General features: G+C 42.8%; 2 protein-coding genes across 17 annotated transcripts in view; one reads left to right on the forward strand and one right to left on the reverse strand.

The window, feature by feature from the left end:
• BLVRA (biliverdin reductase A) overlaps positions 1–19704 on the reverse strand; it is a 45317-nt gene that overhangs the window by 19374 nt on the left and 6239 nt on the right. For 2 of the 9 annotated variants that reach the window (XM_054817608.1, XM_054817602.1), the window contains exon 2: positions 17775–17862. The exons of 1 other annotated variant lie outside the window; for it this stretch is intronic. Coding sequence is in view for 3 of the 8 variants with exons in the window: in XM_054817602.1 (XP_054673577.1) it covers positions 17775–17862 (88 nt within the window). In the remaining 5 variants the exon portion in view is untranslated. Of the gene's footprint in view, positions 1–7909; positions 7992–12953; positions 12973–13300; positions 13582–17774; positions 17863–19704 lie in introns of those variants that run through there. 6 more of the 9 variants (XM_054817610.1, XM_054817607.1, XM_054817609.1 and 3 more) reach the window with 5 other exon arrangements.
• The window catches only part of LOC129203309 (cytochrome c oxidase assembly factor 1 homolog), a 53259-nt gene continuing 50943 nt past the window's right edge, over positions 17389–19704 (forward strand). For 3 of the 8 annotated variants that reach the window (XM_054817619.1, XM_054817614.1, XM_054817620.1), the window contains exon 1: positions 17389–17484. The gene's annotated coding sequence lies outside the window, so the exon portion shown is untranslated. Of the gene's footprint in view, positions 17578–17650; positions 17782–19379; positions 19411–19704 lie in introns of those variants that run through there. The other 5 variants (XM_054817623.1, XM_054817613.1, XM_054817622.1 and 2 more) reach the window with 5 other exon arrangements.

The following is a 19704-nucleotide window of genomic DNA, read 5'->3' on the forward strand; positions in this document are numbered from 1 at the left end:
TATTTTCTCCTAACATAAACCAGGTTGGACTGAGGAAGTTCTCCAGAGCTCCCTTTGCCGTGGACTTGCAGATTAGACATCACTAAAAACATTTTCTTTGTTATGGCAACAAAGCCCTGAGATAGGGGTTGCAGCATCTTCCTCAACATAAGTTTTTAGGGGAACACTGGACAGACAGCAGCAGTCACTGTAAAATCAACAAGTTGAAACCTTGAGGTCCCTTCCAGCCCTATAACTCTGATTTCAAATACCCAGAGCCCTGGCAGATGCTGTAACTCAGGGTGTTGGTGGTGTTATGGCCTGTGCCACCACGTCTTACTCTCTTATTGTCTATTGGTAGCAAGACACATCTGCCTGGAGCAGAGAAAGCACAAGCTGAACAGCGTGGCTTTTGTTAGTGGTGTTTTTTAAAAGGGAAGAACTGCACAAATGCTCCAATTTAGCAGCCTATTCAAAGGCACAAAAATCCTCTGTTCTGCCGGAAACCACTTATGCACTTTAACCTCTGTAAGTGCTGAAGTACATTTGGGAAGCAGACCCAGCACAGGCCTCACTAATCCTAACTAAACGCAGAACTTGAAGAAAAAACAAAAACAGAAATGGAAGCAAAGAAAATAATTGTGTGAATGCTAACATGCTGGAGCAGGAGTTTGTGGTCTTGCTCTGCATTTGCTGCAACCTAGAGATAAAAGTAAAGTCCTTCTGCAAGAAAGAGACAGTAAAGAAGGCAACTCCCAACACTCTCTTTGTTATTTCTCTTTAAAACATTAATTGAACATAAAGTGAGAGTCAGAAATTTTCTCGAAAATCTGCCAAGACCATTTACAGTCTCCACATTTCAGAGGAAAACAACAGCACCTAGACGTTGTAGAGCAACCACATACATTTTTCTTGAGAGTTGTTTCTTATGGTCTTAAGTATCAGCCCTCCCCAGCATTCTCCAACTCTCACACCCATCTCTCCGGCTATCACAACCCAGGCCACAGTTTCCTGGCAGGCGCGCACTCTGGTAGGCGAGCTTTACCTTCGAGGCACCAACTCTCGCAGTGGTTTGGCAGCAGAAAGCAGTCTGTCGTCCTGACTGGCACCACTGTACCTTGGAAACAGCCAGAGCGGGCTTTTCTTCCTGGCTTTTAAATGCCATTTTAAAAATACACCTGCATCAGTTTACATTTATACGCAGGCTTATTTGCCTGGGCTTTCTGATTAAACTCTAGTTTTCCAGCTGGCTGCTAAAGCTGAAGTTGATATAGTTATGCTGAGATATGGCCAGATGCTGTGTTACAGCTGCCAAACAAGGACCTTTATGATACACAGTGATGGTTAATAATAAATGACTGCACTTGTAACAGATATACTGTCTCCAGCATTAATACCTAAGCAGAAAGGAAAACTTTTATTGAAACATACTTCTGCAACTTAACTCTTCAGAGTCCACAGCAGTCCTGACTCCCGTCACAGTAAGGCTGCCCTCTGCAGCCTGCAACTCCATACCTACAGCAAAAACATCTCACAAAACTAATATCAAACTGTGAGAGGTACCGAAGAATCTGAAAATCTGTTTTTAATACATGAAATATTCCACCCTGTGGAAGACTGAATCAGAAGTGCCGTGAGGTACATGCATGGGTAGGAAAGATCATTTTGTCCTGTTGCCCTTCTCTGTCTGTAGGCACCCTTTGTGGTTCAGATTTGGTTGCTAATCTGAAGAGGAAAACCCAAGGCAAAAAACACTTCTGAGATGGAGTCACAGAGATGTGCAGAGAAGCTACATTCTCGGTCGGGCTCGTTTTGTTTGAAACTCTGCTCTGAGATAGCCTGAGATATTGTTTCTGTCTAGGGGGAAAATAGTGATTTGTGCAGCCAGTTTAAATGCCGGACCTTGCCTATTTTAAGTGCTTTGCATGAGACAACCGATTTCTATAGGTGACAGCTGAGTGCCAAATTACATCTGGATGTAATTTGGATACTACACTACTAATGCTGAAACGATCCAGGAAAGAACTGAGCCCATTTTTGGGCACCTGAAAAAAAGAGAAAGACATGAAGGGCTCCACTTTTTATTTTATAAAAATATCCCCTTAAAAAAAACAAACAAAAAAAACCCCAAACAAACAAAAACAACAAACCACACCCATACTTCTAATGTTAAGTTTCCAGGAACTACTCTGCAGTGAATTACAGAGAGCCTTGTAAAACTTCTGGTGGGTAAACAAACAATGCCACATAAATGCAGTTTCATCACAGCTATTCTTTAACCGAAAGGCTGCTTGTATGTGGCTAATTAGTATATGACTAAAGCAAAGTGAGCCACAAACAGTCCCAAAAATTTCCTTCAGGCTTTAATGTGCTATAACAGTTTTTGAAAGTGAATTTGTCCATGGTGGTAGAAGAAGAGTAGTTTAACAAGTGACTATCAATTACTTTGGAGTAAAAAATAGGACTACTCCATCAGCGAAGGAAGAGCTGGTATGCGAACTATTACAGGAGCTTGACCCTTATAAATTGGTGGGCCCTGACAATATCCACCCAAGGGTGTAAAGAGAGCTGGCTGACATTGTTGTGCGGCCCCTCTCCATAACCTTTGAGAAGTCATGGAGATCGAGGGACGTCCCAGAAGACTGGAAGAAGGCTAATATCCCCCCATCTACAAGACGGTCTTAAAGGAGGATCCAGGAAGTTATAGGCCCATCAGTCTTACCTCAGTCCCTGGGAACTCCTGGGTGCTATCACAAATCAAATGAAGCACCTCACTGGAAAAGTCAGCACGGCTTCACCCAAGGCAAATTGTGCTTGACAAACTTGATCACCTTCTATGACAAAGTAACCTGCTCGGTTGATGCAGGACGAGCATTGGACATTGTCTACCTGGATTTCTGCAAGGCTTTTGATACGGTTCCCCACAGCCTCCTCCTGGAGAAACTGATGCGTTATGGTCTACACAAGTGGTCTGCGTGGTGGGTGGGGAACTGGCTGACAGGCTGCACCCAGAGGGTGGTGGGAAATAGCTCTTTTTTGAACTGGCAACCTGTCACAAGTGGGGTCCCCTTAGGATCGATATTGGGCCCAATGCTGTTTAATATCTTCATAAGTGATCTAGACGATGGGATTGAGTGCACCTTGATGAATTTTGCGGATGATACCAAACTGAATAGGGAGGTAGACACTTCAGAAGGTGGAGCCACCCTGCAGGAAGATCTGGATAGGCTGAAAGAGTGGGCTAACAAAACCTTACGAAGTTCAACAAGGACAAGTGTAATGTCTTGCACCTGGGAAAACATAACCCAGGAGTGCAACACAGACTGGGATCCACCTGGCTGGAGAGCAGCTCCGTGGAAAGGGATCTTGGCCACCTGGTGGACAACAAGCTCAATATGAGTGAACAGTGTGCTGCAGCAGCAAAGCAAGCCAACAGGATGCTGGGTTGCATCAAGGGCATCACCAGCAGAGATAAAGAAGTCATTATCCCACTCAGTGCTTTTCAGGCCACACCTGGAATACTGTGTTCAGTTTTGTCCCCACTATACAAAAAAGATGTGGACAGGCTGGAGAGGGTCCAGAGGAGGGCCACCAGGATGATCAAAGGACTGGGAAGCCTGCCATGCGAGGAAAGGCTGAGAGAATTGGGTTTGTTCAGCCTTGAGAAAAGAAGGCTTAGGGGACATCTCATCACCATATTCCAGTACTTAAAGGGTGGCTGCAAAGAAAATGAGAACTCCCTTTTTACAAGAGTCACATGGAAAAGATGAGGGCTAACAGGTGCAAGTTACTCCTGGGGAGATTCCAATTGGACATAAGAGGAAATTTTTTCACAATGCGAACAATCAGCCATTGGAATAATCTCCCCAGGGAAGTTGTGGATTCCCCAACATTGGACACTTTTAAAGATTCAGCTGGACAGGGTGCTAGGCCATCTTGTCTAGATGGTGCTTTTGTCTAGATGGAGCTTTTGCCAAGAAAGTTTGGACCAGGTGATCCTTGAAGTCCCTTCCAACCTGATATTCTATGATTCTATGATACTCATCCATACCTGCATTTTTTGGGAAACTTTACTTGGAGCTAATCACAAGAGGTGCAGCTGACAGGGAGCTGAAACAAGCCAAATAATCTCAGCACATTCCCTTCCCTCCCTATGCTGTTCATTTTGTTTTCGCTGTGTCACCTACTGAGCAAAGGGGCTTCTCCAACTCAATTGATTCACAAGTGCTTTGCAGGTAAACTCCAATACCAGGAGTGGTTTCCAAGCCTTTGCTGTAATACAAATGAAAGTGATGATGGACAATTACAGAAAAAAGTTCTGAAATATTTTCTCGATCACTACATCTGCCCCTGAATTTGCCTGCCAATTACTGCAGTCCTTTCTACAAGCTTTTTCTTCTTCAGAGGGCCTAACGAACACAGAGCTGGGCTGGGCAGATGCAGGAAAGCTGTATTTCCTGGCTGTGTTCTTACTTTGTCCCAGAAGTTTACTGGGTGACCTAAAGCAAGCAATCACATCCCCTTTCCCTGTCTGTCCTCCTAATTCCAGAGCAGGGGAAATCTCTCTCTCTGTGAAGCACTCTCAGACCTATTGGTAAGTGTAACATAAGCAGTAGGTATTACTACAAACTCTCTTCTCTTTTGCTGTAGGAAGTCCCACACATATTAGACATCTAGAAAAGGTGGCTGTAACGAAGGTTTGTATTAAAATATCTGTATAAAACAAAGCCATATAATGCATGACACAGAATTATCTTTTTCTTCTTTCCTTTCTTTTGCTGTTAAATTAATCTGAAACCCAAACCCTACAAAGAATTATAAGCATGCTTAGCTTTAATCACGAGTAATCCCATTGATATCAATCAGAATACTCCTACAAGTACATTAAGAAATAAGAGCTTTTGCTGTTTACTGTAATATTAGTAGGCACAAGAACAAAACACATATCCAGCCACAAGTTTCATCTTTTAATATCTTTATGGACTCAACCCAATAGATGATACCTACCTTCCGGTCCACTAAAGGTCACTTCCTGACAGGCTGACCTATTTTGAGAATTCCCAAAACAAAAAAAATATTCCTGCTACACGCTGCAGTCACCATAAAGATACTGTTTACCATGGCTGATGAAACTCTCTGCCTCCATCGTTAGCATGATGGCAGATCGTAACACCGGGGCCTGCCCCATACTCCCTTCAGAGCAAACAATATACACATAAATTGTAGCTGCTCAGACAAGTGTATTTTTTTTAGCTGACTTTCTCTTCTCGTACCCCAGCAAATATGTTTTCACCCTTCTAAAATAAACTGAGACTAATAGAAAGGTTTTTTTAATAACTAGTTTAAGATAACTTTGGAAGTAAAGTTTTGCCTAACATCATAATCTTAAAAACGATGCATGCCATGGTTAACACCTCTGTCACTTTATCAGTCTACCACTCCTCAGTAGGGCCTGAAAAATGCAATGGATGGTCTCCGTTCCCATTAAATTTTGGAAATCTACCAATGACAGCAATTGCTTGAGAGTAGGAAAAAAAGTAGTCCTTGAATGAAGATTAACAATTCAAGTTACTCAAATCCCTCCTAACTTTACAGCTCAGTATTTTTCGTGCTATTTGGCATCAACACACTCAAGAATTGTACAGGCCAGCCAATAGCCTGCTCTCTCATGAAGAGCTAGTCTGCAATTCACTGTGACTTAGCAGTCAAGTAGTCCTGACATGCTACTCATGTGTTAAAATTGTCCCAAGAAACCAAAACCAACTTTATCAAAATATCAGCCACTAGAGGGAGCGTTTGGTATCCTACTTAAATCATACTGATAAGAAAGGTAATTTAAGAAAAAAATTAAAAAGCATATTTCCCACAGTACTTAGGTCCCCTGCAAAGTTTTAGGAAGAACACTGCTTTGCGTATAACTGGACACATTGCAAAAGCAAACTCCATTTCTCCCTTTCCAATTCCTAGGTCTACCCCAACAAACCCTGCAATTTCTAGAAGCAAAGATGTAGTTTTATATGCCAAGAAGATGACTAAATTACCCACTAGTTTTGATTTGCCTGTACAGTCAAATAGGTGTGAGCATGCCTAAACCTGAACCTTCAAGCGTGCCAACCTGAAGCCTGACATGCTCAGGCTCACGCTCGGGCTTGATAAATGAGCGAAAGAACAACTTACAAAATGGTTCCTATTTACAACTGTCTGCCTCTTTACAGCTCCACCATCACCAGATTTATTGTTCCAAAAAGTCTCCAAAAGGACCTAAAAAACTGCCATCAAGTTGGATCCCACTGCAAGCAAAGCAGAAGATCCTACTTTGCTCAAGCCACTTCAACAACCTACTTATATTTAAAACATGTCTAAAGAGAGATGAGTATATATCGCAACTCTTGCAGTTGGAAGTGTAATGAATATAAAACTCATTAAAAATTATAAACTGACTTGATGATTGGGTCCACACAGTGACATTACCTGGAGAAGGATGTAGGATGGATTGTGCCACTATATTAGGGGCATCGTAGGTTCTACATACTTTGGGACCAGTGAAGCTGCTGGCAGCACCTACAAAACTCATGACCCTCTCCAAAAACTATACAAAAATAACTATAATTGGAAAACAGGCTTAAAAAAACCTTTACTCCTCAGAGTCTGCCTTCAAAGATGTGGAGTTGGAAGGTTTTAGTGAAGCTGCCTGCCTACTCAGAGGAATATTTTAAATGCACAACCTATTCAGAACCAGCATGACCATGTAATTGGGATAAAACAACCCAGTATCTCTCTCTTCCTTTCCTCTGCCAAATGAATGTCCTTAATGTGGACCAGTATTTTATTTATAAAAACTCTAGCTGAACAAATGGATAATATCAATCAAAGGCAGGATTGGCACAACCGCCTAACTTTGCAGTAACTAAAACAACTACCACAGAAGTTCAAGAGCAGACAATACTCAAGCCACTGAAAGAGGGAAATATACCTTGTAAAAGAGATATAAAAAGAATTGGATGGTGGAAGCAGGAGATTTTCAAGAGTGAATACTTCTGTTTGAAACATAATACAGACATTTTTCTCTCTTACCCAGATTTTACTAGAATATACCCACTTCATTTTTTCTATGATATTTTGGTGAAATGATTCAACAGTTACTCTTATAAAAGAAGAGCTCCGTCCCCACCTGAGGTTCATGTCCTTAACTGCACCATTCCTTTAAATGGCCAAAGGAGTTCTGAAAATAAGGGAGTGGCTGTACTGAACCACCACCACCACCACCATCCTACGATACCAATGGTAACACAAAAGTAATTTTAAAATGTAACAGCAATCCTGCTCATTACTTTATTCAGCTTTGCAGCTTTTTAAAATAGCAGGCTAAATCCCTTCTTCTCTCCTTACCTTCTGCTACCATAACTCAACAAAGCATTTTGAAGCTCTGGGAAAGAACCTCACTATATGTATTTCTATTATTTAAGCCATCCACATCTCAGGTATGACTCTGGCCTCTCCACAAAATAGGTTACAGACAAATCATCTCTTTATCTATCATCAGAAATGGAAAACACAAGGCATCCTACATTAATATCATAAATACGAACACTACGCATAGGCATCTGTAAGCTGTCACCATTTTTTAGATGCCTGCGTTAGATATTGGACAATAAGTCTCTGTTCTTCCCTCCCATGGTCGGACTAGTGTACAGAAAGGTAGCAATGGAGCCTCAGCAGCTCAGACTACATAAATGACAACTGTCTGCAATGATCTGTCTTCCCGAGTCCACTTGGATCCATTGGCCAAAATGCATTATCCAAAAGGATTAAACTGAGTTAGAGAAAGAGCATAACAGAGTGGCCAAACAATGGCTTGCGAGCCAGACTTACAGATCACAAGCCATTTGACTACATTTGCTTTCAAGGCTGGATGGTTTTTCCTCCTTACCACACAGATTGTAGCTCTGCAGTCTGGATTAGGAAAGTTTATTCCAAATAGGCATATAACCAAAAGTAAGGTGATGTAGGAGCTGGAAATAAATAATAATAATAATGAGCACACTGTAAAGGAATGTACTTTGAACTTATTTTCGTTAGAATGACAGAATGGTTTGGGTTGGAAGGGACCTTTAAAAGTTATCTACTCCAACCCCTCTGCCACGGGTGTGATGTTTCCCTTTTTCCAGTCACTGGGAACTTAGCCTGATTGTCATGACTTTTCAAACATGATGGAGAGTGACTTGGCAACTGCATCTGTTCTCCCTGCTCGTGATGATTCCCTTGATGAAAAAGGCCATCTCTGTCAGCATGGCAGTATGAGATCCCAAAGGCAAAAGATGAAGAGTTGAAGCCTCATTTAGTACCCGTTTAACCAAAAGAAACTTAATCTCCAGGGTTATCAGCACTTTCATGCTTCCTTAGGAGCTGATAACTTAGCACCATCTAGGATAGAGGGCCTCCCCTCCCATGTTTTAAAAACAGGAACATTGTGTTTCTGATATTACAGGACATTTGATGCTGGGAAGGTACCAGCCAATTGACAAGGGATGGTGATAAGCTGCAGTGGACCGGCCGTTTTTCTGAAAGGTGCTCTCTCAACCTGAGTACATGAACATAAGAAAACTGCTGACCTTGCATTTGAAAAAGAAAATGCATCATGCATTCCCCTGGTGCAAAATCAGGCCTTCTTCCAAGACAGCAGGAAATAAAGACTGTGTTCTCTATTCCTGCCCATCTTGAGAAAGCAGCATCCTTTCTGGTGGAGTCTTAACAGAAAAACTGGGCTCAGAGCAGTCAGAGAATTACGTTGCCACATTCCCTGCTCAGAGGGCAAGAGGAGAAAGGATGTGAAGCTCTTCTCTCCCCTGAAACAGAGGACCAGCTGCCATCAAGCCACTTTAAGCCCTGTTTACATTATCATATAATATGGATATTTTTATGGTTCTTTTGCTCTGTTTTCATTGCGTCTATATTGCAAATATTACTAGATCAGGCTGGTTGTCATCAGGACCTGTCCAGGAAGTATGGGGTTGGAAACACCTGTCAGAATACTGTTATATTTAAGCAGTAACCAGAGTCAAGCAAATGACCTGCTTATTTTGATTTATTCCTATTTATTCCACAGTCCTTAATCTTAATGCCTCATTACAAATGTCAAGCATATAAGAACAGACAGTCTTACCTTACCTTTGTGAATACTGGGCTAAATGCAAGGATAGCTATTTCACTTTACTATGCAAGTAAGTAAATGTAAAATAGATTTCAAAAATCAAAGTTTTGCTCAGCTGTTGCCATTTGATTACCAAGTCAAAATAAAAAAAACCCGTATTTCCTAGAGCAAACATTTCCAGCAGCCACTGGTACTGATTATCCTGACTTCTGGATGATGAACCTAAGACATCTCAGGGCTGTTTCTAACAGATACTGCACTCCGGGATGCTTAGACTGCAAATTCAAGTACTCCATACTTAATGAAAAAACCAGGCCTACTTGGTCTTACACTGGACACCAAGAATGAAAGCAGACAAAGCCCATGGTCATCTCCAATGCCAGAAATGTACTACCCCAGTTTATAGCCTCACCACTTAACAGTGAATTGTAACCAGTACAGGCTCCATCTTTATTCTTCTGTGTCCTTCATAGATTTTTGCCACTACGGAATCACAGCTTTAGAAGACGACAGAAGCTAGGTCTTAATTTGCCTTCTTCATCCAAATTTTATGAATCTGATTTAATGGGGACAAAAAAACCCCCCTCAGTCCTTCATATATTTATATGTCACCAAGACTAAGGGCAGAAAGATCTACACAAACACGCCGATTCCACTTCCAGCTGCACACAGTTCTGCTATGCCTGAGAAAAATTAGCAAATTACTCCAAAGACAAGTGCAAGCAAGCCACCACAGTCTCTAAATTCATCACCAAATAACAGACCAACCAGTCTTCTGTTGCTAATCTGTGTCAGAGCCTGCAAAAGACAGTAAATACTGACTAAGGGCTGTTCTCCCTAGCAACAGAAAGGTTCACAAAGCTTTATAGCTTCTAGCATAGCTAAAAGACATCCGTGGCATTTCAACTGGAATGACTGGGGTCTCAACTTTTCCCCTCATATCCTGTACCACTTCTTTCTCTTATTTAGGGTTTATGGGATTATTTAATAATTCCATATTCTTTCTGGCAACTTTCCTCTCATTCACAGAACAAAGGTAACAAGACAATAAAGATCCCTTTCTGCCTACACATTTCACTAAGGGAAAGCTAATAAACACAGTAACACTACTTGAGCCGTGAGAACAGCTTGCTTCATTAGCCAGTGTAGCGCAGTCTTTAATTTAGCATTTAGGATAGTTACTATAACAGGAACACTAGTTGCCCCAAACAAGGTCTTTCTAACTGTTTTATAATACTATACTGAGAAGAAAGGGGGGGGGAATGGAGAAACTTCTTTTATGCTAACTGTTGAACTCATGTTGTTAAAGTAGTGGATTGCACTCATCTGGAATAACAGGATTAGCAAATGCATTTCATTATCTTTCCCAGTCAGGTGTGTTTTCGGCAATGCTTTCTAATTAGCACAGTAGAGATCTGTCTGGGTTGCAAATATTAGTGTAGGGAACACTTAAGTTTAGCTAAACAAAAAGCCAAAGCTCTTTTTGCTTAGTAGAATCAAGTGAAATGTATATTTATATTTTTATTACAGTTGCACTTATTCTATAAAGTTTCAAGATACAAGCCCAACAGTTTGGCCTTAGACACATAGGAACTCTTTCCACGTTCGAGGCTAGCTCCAGTGGAGAGGGACAGACCCTCAGCAACCTTTGTTCTACTAAATTACAACAGGGCATGTATACATTCAGGGGTGGTTTCTTAACTACAGGATTAAGCTGCTAAGTGCCTCGGCTTTCAGACCATTTTTCTTCACTAAGCCCCATTCCCTCCCCTGTCTGTGAAGTAACCTTTTGACACCTCGCTTAATAAAATGCAGTATAAGCATAATGTAAATTCTTTTACTACACTGTGCACTACCTGCAAGCTTCAGAAAGCTCTATAGTTGCCTGAAAATTATAGGTGAGAGTTATCTCCAGTCCCGGATATGTTAATGTTGCTGTACTACTGTGTCAAACACAGGAACTCCCTTCCTGAGGAGTTATCCTCCCATTGCAAACACTGCTTTATCACATCTATCCAAGCTCTTTCTGATAGTTTCTCCACTTCTTTCCAGCTTTCGTTTGTTTATCTTCTATTGCCTGACTACTCCTTAGCTAGCCAAGGATGGCAGCATAGACAGAGCTTCAATGGACCACATCAGTGGTAATGGAAAATACCCAGTGAAGCTTCCTACAACAAATCTGCACAACATGCAGTGCAATACCCTCTGTACAAGGCATATGAAACTGAGGTGACTTCAGTCACCATTAGAAAGGAAAAATGCCAATGTGCATTCCACTCCTGCATCATACTAAAGTCCTGACACCCATGTGCAAGATAGGAAGTGATTCCCATTTTAATTTGAAAACTGGTCAGTTCATTTATCCATTCATCTTCACTTGTTTTGACAAGGACAGTTCATTTTCAGTGCAGAGATCAAAGTGACCCTTTTCTCATTCTGTTCTCATCTGCTGAGCTTAGTTTCTGAAGTCTGTGTATACAGCAGATGTTCTTCATTAAAAAAAAAAAGTTTGGCCCTTTGACATTTAAAATGAAGTCTCTCAGAACTGAAAGTGGTGGTCTTTTGGGGTTGCTGGGGTTTTTTTGAGGGGTGAGGAGTGGGTGTCAAAACATCCAGTTAGAACTGCAATTTGGAAAATAATGGACACTAAAAATAAGAAGTTGAAAACTACAAAGATTGATTCTCCTTTTTAGCTTTACAAAATAAGCATTGTCATTCCTTTAGAGGATAACACAAACCACACTTCATTGATTTAAAGTCCAGTTGCTCACATACAGTAACTCAATTCACTGTCTAAAGAAACTGTGAGGTTGGTATTAGAAAAAAAGTTTGTTGACCATTTGCATGTAAACTCAGGAGGACAAGTCCAGAATCATCAGCCTTCCAGTATAAGGGAAGTTCCCTGATCCAATAGTAAGAATCATATCAATCATTATATTTTACTATCAATTACTGAATATCTAAGTTGTGTGCACTGCTTGTGACAATAGTTTTTAGTAAGACTTGGAACTATGGCTTTCTTATATGTGCTGAAAATAATTTTAAATATTTACCTATTGCTCTTTATTTTGTGAAGATTAAACTTCAAGTTGGATTTATGTTATTGAAACAGATTTGTCTTTATTTTTCCATTTATCAACACAAATGACAGAAAGACACTCAGACACTAAGTTATTGATTTTTGGCACAGTGTCATTCTGTGTTCACATCTGTAATCAGAGAACCAACAGCTGAATGACTATTCTCATTCCAGGAAAATTTATTTGGCAAACCAATGCAAGGAGTTTGATAAAAATAATTTCACACAAAATCAGTTCAATAAACTGTTGCCCTAATTAACACTAGCTTGGTTTTTTTGAACAAGCGCCAACACAGAAGTTCACACAATGCCAGGAGAGTTATATAAAGGCTGAGCCTGTCTTTTCTCTGTGTGTAGACTGAGCCTTGATGCATGGAGGTTTTTAAGACTGTTAGAGATTGGTGGTAGCTGTGACTAAAGCACAAAGTAATTATTAATAAAGTGTCAGTGTGTTTTACACATGGATTCTGTACCATATCTGAGAACATAAGAATCACCTTTCTCCCACCAAAGGCTGTCTGAAGTATGGCCCCACCACGTTCCTTTACCAAAGGAAAACATTCTCATCTCCACTTTCCACGTGGGTAAACTGAGGTACGGCAAGGTTAATGGTCTGTTGTTTCAGAAGGGGTGTCAACACCTGCAGTAAACATGGATTCTAACAGGATTTGGAGGAAGCTTGGCACTTCTAAAAACAAGCCCAGAAGACATTTTTAGGAAAAGTTTTAAATCTCACACTCTTACCATGCGGTGCTCTGGCCACCCAATGATGCTACTGGGCTACTTCCACATAATTTACAAGCCAATACTGTTTCACTGCACCTTGGACATTCTTCCAAACAAAGGGCTTTTCTCTCTTTTCTTTCCCTCTGTTTCCCGCCTGCCCGAATGCTGGCCTGTCCCCTCTAGCGTGGTGAGTGTCTTTGGAGCAGCTAGGACAACGTGACTTGCAGGACTCCCCCACTCCTTCACAACAGAGGACGAAACGCTGGTGGCAAGCAATCTTGGGAAGGGTGGAGGGGATCAGAAGACGAAAGCGGTGCTTCCAATTCCTAATTACAGTTAGCAGGGATTAAGTAATAGTCACTAACCTCTTCAGCTCAGAGGAGAAACGTGATCCTGCTTAATTCTCCTCCGCTCCCTGCAGCTCCTTCTTATACAACACTCTGCAGCTCCGGCATATCAATGTACTGCTCGCCTCGCTGCTATCATTGCGGCAACACCCCCTTGGCCAGGAATCCAATAAGGACGCTATAGGGGCGGGCTATAGGCACAGGCAGCTGCCGGAGCAGAGAGGCTGGTAAGAGGCACCGGCGCTAGGAGCTTTCGCCTAGAAAACACCGAGGAAGCTGCACACGGCTAGCAAGAGGCTGACGCCTCCCTGGGGACCTGTGCAAGACCCCAGTTAAGCCCACACAGCAGTCACCCCAGCCAGGCGGTACCCAGAGCTCAGTCACGCAATGGCTTGCAGATACTGGTACATCAGCGGTGCTCGCATCTGCCCGGCTGCATCCACAGGGTTTACGCTGCAGACTGAGTCCGTGCTCGGGAAATTGGGAGTTTCAGCCGTGCCAAGCGGAAAAGAAATCATTCTGTGCCTGGCTTCCCCCAAGCAGGCAGTATACAGAAAGCAGCCGCTAGGACAGCCCAGGCCAGGTGTTACACAAGCTCTTACTCAAGACTTTGTCTCCCTTCCTACAGGGATTGCTTCCTGACCCACAACATACTGTGCTTAAGCACTTAGCTTTTCCTTGCAGAGCCAGTTTTCACCCAGATCTCTACTCCCAGCCTCTTTACTTGCTGTTACTTATCTACATGCCACAGGACTTTCAGCTGCTTCACTCTGGGCTTGGAAGATAAAAGCCTGGGAGGGTGCAGCTATTTCCCCCCAGGTCAGTTGTTCCTGCAATAAACAGTGTATTAAATGAGGATGGTCTGAATTCCACAGACCATTCTATACCGTGCTGATGTTGGGCATTCACAGGCTATGACAGAACCTAAAACTGTGTCACATTGGAACTGCGGGTACAAAGGATAAAATTCTGTACTCATTCACCTCAGACATAAAGTAGAAATAACTCTGGAGAAATCAGTAACTATTTTTTTTGCACTCAAGGGTGTTCAATTCAACCTGTTTCTAGCAAATCTTGGGGCATGCCATGTGTAAGTAGTGATACCATAAGTAGTCTGTCTTCTTCCTATAAAGCTTAAAAATTCAATGCAGCTCTAGATTCCTTAATTTTTTTATTTTGAAATTCTGCACCTTGGGATTGTAAGAGTGATGCACCCTTCTTTCTGCCTTTTCCCACTCATTTCTTCTGACCAGTTAACTTCCTTACCAGCAAGACTTCAGGAACTTGTCCCAGCTACATTTGCTTTTCCAGAGTCCCATTTTCTGACCCAATTCTGGAGTTTTAACTTGTGCAAAACCTTCATGGTCTAAGATAACTTCATCTGAACATGGGGTTTATACTGACATTACTATGCTGGATGTTTAAAATATGTCACAGGATGTTTCAAAATTCTTTCCCTCTGAAACACATTATATTACCACAGGCTAAAGCACAGATCTACATATCAGCAGCTCTAATTACAGTCGTTACACAACTGCAATAAGGAGGAGCTCCAGAGAGTGACTGAAGAATTACATACTAGACTAATGAGCAGGAAGTTTGAAGTCCATCAAAGCATGAACTAAGGTCTGCAATGTATGTGTGGTATTCCATAAAGGAGGATTGGCAGAGCAGGAGATACAGCATTTAAAGATATACATCATGAGTTCAACATATGGGACTGCTAATGACTAGCATGTGGCTGTATGCTTAGCATAAAGTAATGAATCAATTAGCACATGATAGGAAACCATAACAAATAGCAGAACATATGAAAGAATTCATATTGGAGTGATTAGAGGCAGATGTAACTCAGAGCCTTTGGATTCACTAACAGTGCTAGCATTTGCATAGCCACGTGTTCTACAGGATGCGGGACCTGTCCAATCTCATGATTAACCTTATAAAAAAATAGAAGAAAACCCCTGCTTTCCAGATGGATCAGCTCTCAAAACTAGGTGGGAGTGGCAACATGCAGCCAAACAGGAGGGCACAACTGCCTCCTTCCACAACACCATGGTGGAGTTAGGTTAGCTTAAACCAGTCAAGTAACTACCTGCTGTTTGATCCCTGCATACAGCCTCGAGCTCGCTCTGCTATAGGTTTGTTTATTTATTCAGGTGGCTAGATAACAAACCCAACATGTAACTGAACTCCAAACCTGGTCAAGATTGGGGGAAGCAGTTCCTCCAGAGGCAGAACGAGACACAGGCTCTGGAGGAGCAGTTTGTGGCTGTGTGATGAGTGGCTGGCACGGCAAAAGAAGCTAGGGTCCCCAGGGTGGTGACAGCGGGCAGGGGAAATGCCAACCTTGAAAGAAGCAGCAGCAAATAACTCCCAGCATGGACATAGCTCTACTGGTATACTGATGTCTTACACAATCTATTTCCATATGGAAATAGCAGAGAGCGTATCTATAAATAACGAGTACCTTTCAATACCGATAAAACTTCACCAAAATTGGATTGATATTGTATAGCTTTCATCATTGCAAAATTAGGAGAAGGCCTGCAGGGGTTGTTAGGCCAACACAAGCATAGCTGGGAACCATAGACAAGATTTTGGCACAAAATCCTTCCTCAGGTCTGAAACACATGGTTTTTCAGAGAGTAATTAGATACGTAGGAGTCAGACCACCCCTGAAGGTAAAGGCAACTGATTGCCACAAAGAAGTGGAAAGGCAGGAGGAGAGAGAGGTTAAGAAACCTGCAGTGTTGCATGCAAAACAGCCTCTTAACAGGCTGAAGGGAAGAATTCCCACTAGGCTGGACTGCCTGCTCTCTTTTTTGTCCTGTATTTCTCATTGTCTATTTTTTGGTCATAGCTGCAAATAGGTTTGTTCTGCTGATTGTCTTTCCACGCCATGTTTCTGCCCACTCTCACCTTCCAGAGTCCCACACGTGTTACAAGTCCTAGCAAGCAAGTGTATTAATTATCTTCAACTACAACCTAGCAACCTCTCACTTCTCAATTATTTTGTCAGGAACAACTAAGCAATGCAAAATAATGAAATCATCATTCTGACAATAGGAGTTGACTGGCAACCACTAGAAGCCCTCCAGAGGAAAAAAACAGTTTTATTTGAGATAATTCAATAGCAAATAGCATTCCACTAAATCACAATAGTAAGCCAAAAAGTATAAATAAGAAGCCAGAAACTACTTGGATAAAGAGAACAAACTGGCTTGGCAACAGCCCTGAGAAGAATGCCCGATTCAACTCCTCAGCCAGGAAGTGCAGACGATAAATATCAAAGCAGGTAGGATGCACTAAGAAACAGCAGCGGAACACACTCTGAAATTATTGGTACAGTCATCATTTAATTTCCAGTGAATCAAAACTGCGAGCCAAGGCTTGGGATCCTGTAATCTAGCAGCGCTCATGCATGCTTCACGAACACTACAGTATAAGTGCTGAGCTCAGTGACAGCTCTGGATAGCCCACTTAAATAAACTGACAGGGACATCAGCTTACACAGTACAATGATGAGGGATAAGTTTGGAATGAAAAACATAAGCTAAAGACAGCAGTAATTAAGTTAAATACACATATTTGTTTATGGAATCAGAGCATCAGATTAGATCGATGGTTTTCTTGGGGGATTTGCTGGAAAGACACTTGCAGAAATTCTGTTGGATTTTTCAATTTTATTTTAATGCATAAGGGTGTTTTTTATGGTGTCCCTTGGTTTGGGGCTTGGTCTGGAAAAATAATAAACCACCACAAAACATCTCAGAACAAGGCAGCAAATTCAGGTGTGTTTTGGATTACCAGTACAGAGCTGGCAGGATTTGGGTTACAGGGAAGGCTGCGCTTTGGCATTGCAGCACGCTGGGAACCGCAGCTGTCTCTTCACGTTTCAAGCAACTCATCCCCCCGGTCGAGGCCACAGTTGCACGACACCTGCCACCTCCGGCGAAAAGGGCGAGGCACAAACGGAGGGAACCCCCAACCCTGCCGCGGAGGACAGGGACCCTCAGAAAATACCCCCTGGTTTAAACACAGCTGGGTCCAGCTACGCCGCAACTCTCTCCTCTCGCCTCATCCGCTGCCAGCGCCGCCCGGCAGCACCCCCTGCCGCGCCCCGCCGGCATCGCAGGCCGCGGCAATGGCGGCCCCCCCCCAGGGCCCAGGCGTGAGCCGTTCCACCGACTGCCGCTGCCGTGAGTGGGAAGGGGCATCCGAGCCCCGGACGCGGTTACGGCCGTTAGGAAGGGGCCCCGCCGCTCCCTCGCCACGGGCGGCGTAGCACCCGAGTGAGCCCTCCCTCCCGCTGACGGGCTCGGCGCTGCACAAAATGGCGGCGGCGGGGCGGGAAGAGGGCTGGGGGGCAGTCGGGACCTCGCGGGTGGAAGGAAGGAAGCACGGCGGAGGGCGGGTTGCACCGGGGGAGATCCGGCAAGGCTGCGGTCCCGGAAGGGAACAGTGACTACGGAGAACAGCACACACTTACAAAGACGGTAGGGATGAAAGCGGAGGCACCGACCTGGTGGCATCGCGGTGAGGGAAGCTGTGCCGTGAGGTAGTGAGGAGAGTTGGATCTGTAAGAGGATGAACGAGTACAGTAATTATACACGCATCATCTCGCAGTGCGATTGCCAGGGCCATGTTAACGGTAATTGCATTTAAATACACCTCACCCACTTTTAGAAGTGGGATGTGAGGCAAACTTATCTAGCAAGCTACAAAGCCTGATGCACAGAAAATACTCCAGCTGCTGTAAAGACCTGCTCCTCTAACCCTGGTTTCATCAATTTAAATATAATTTCCAGAGACAATGCTGCCCAAGGGAGCACTGCCAGCTCCCACACAGGTGGGTTTGAGGTGGAGGCAGCATGGCATGCCATCACTTCTGCCCCACGGCCAACAGGCACAGAGGGCCGTGGCAGATAACATCCCTTGGGATGAGGTAGAGTTTAAAACAGGCACAGGCCCACAGTACCCCGTGCTGTGGAAGACCCAATGGCAGAAGCACAGCTAACAAATTTGAAGTAGAGCAAGCGTAAAGCAAGTCAGTTGCAGTAACATCCACATAGTAGGAAGACTAGTCAGATTTGCATCTTCATTCAGGTGCAACTTGATAAGTGATCAAGTTGTCTTGAGCATGTTTAATATTATGACACAATTAAGAAAAAGAATTGTTATCTTTCTTTCTGTAAAAATTGGAACTGTCCAGCTTAAGACTACTCTCATCACTAAACCAGGCAAGGTTTCCTCTGTCCCTTATTGGCGAGGCTAGTTCTTGCTGCCTCCCAGCCTAATTGGTTTTGACTCAAATCAATTACTTTCTGCTGATTCACATCAACTTTTAAAGTGCAAGAAGGGAGCATGTAGCAGGAGGTATAAATGGGCTGGATTGCTTCTTTTAGAGCCAGTTTTGGATAAACCGAAAAAACAAACAAAAAGAGAGCCTCCCCCCCCCACCTTGGGCCAGCCTCACAGGCTGGAGTAATAGCAGGCAGTAACAGCAAGGTGGCCCTGTTCCACTGCCCAGCTGTACATCGTGCTGCATGTACGTCTTGTATCGGGTTTAATGATCAGCTGGGCTTTTCGAAAGTTGGTTTTCCAATGTGTCACAGCTTTCTGGACACAACATGCACTGCAGCTGCACAGTCCAGCAGAAGGGAGGGAAAAGGGGCATGTGCACCCCTTCCAGCAGCGACTCACAGCTGCACTTAAATGCAGTGTTAAACTGCACCTACTCTTTGTTTTGAGTCTAAGCTTTGGCTCAAATTTTTAGTAGTAAACTGATGTTTCATATCATGCAGTAGCCCACGTTAAGAGTTCTCAAACTTGACTAGGGGCGTGGTAGAGAAAGATGCGTGTGTGCTGACAGATAACAAAATACTGCCTTTCTGGCAGCTTAGTGCCTAGAGATCATTTTGTCTTAGTTAAGACTTGACAAGAATTTCTGCCCTTGTTATCTCACTATAATAATTTAAGGTGCTGAAATATCCAGAATCAGCCAAATTCCATTAAACACAAAGTGGAAAGAAAAGTTATCTTAAACAAGCAATATAGCAATTTTAAAGTTGTTGCATTTATTCCCCTGAGGAAGAAAGGATTCTCATCAAGACGGAGGTGAAGAGGTTAGTCAAACTTAGTGTGTCATTTTTTTTGTTAGATGAGCTTTAATTTAGACTACTGTAAATTGAATGAAAAAACATGGAGAATGGAGATAAGGAGCTTTTGGGATTAAAAGAAAAAATAAAACCCAAACCCTTCATTACTATCTTACAGCTTTTTCTAAGTAGTACTTTGCTGTTGCAGTTTTGAAATTAATGAAGCGTGCATGGATTATTGCTGCATGTATTTTACTTCAAAGCTGTTTATTCCCCAGAAGTCAGAGGCTTTGCATGCATGTCTGTTAATATAGTACTTTC

This window comes from Grus americana, chromosome 2 (genome assembly GCF_028858705.1).
Source record: "Grus americana isolate bGruAme1 chromosome 2, bGruAme1.mat, whole genome shotgun sequence".
NCBI lineage: Eukaryota > Metazoa > Chordata > Aves > Gruiformes > Gruidae > Grus > Grus americana.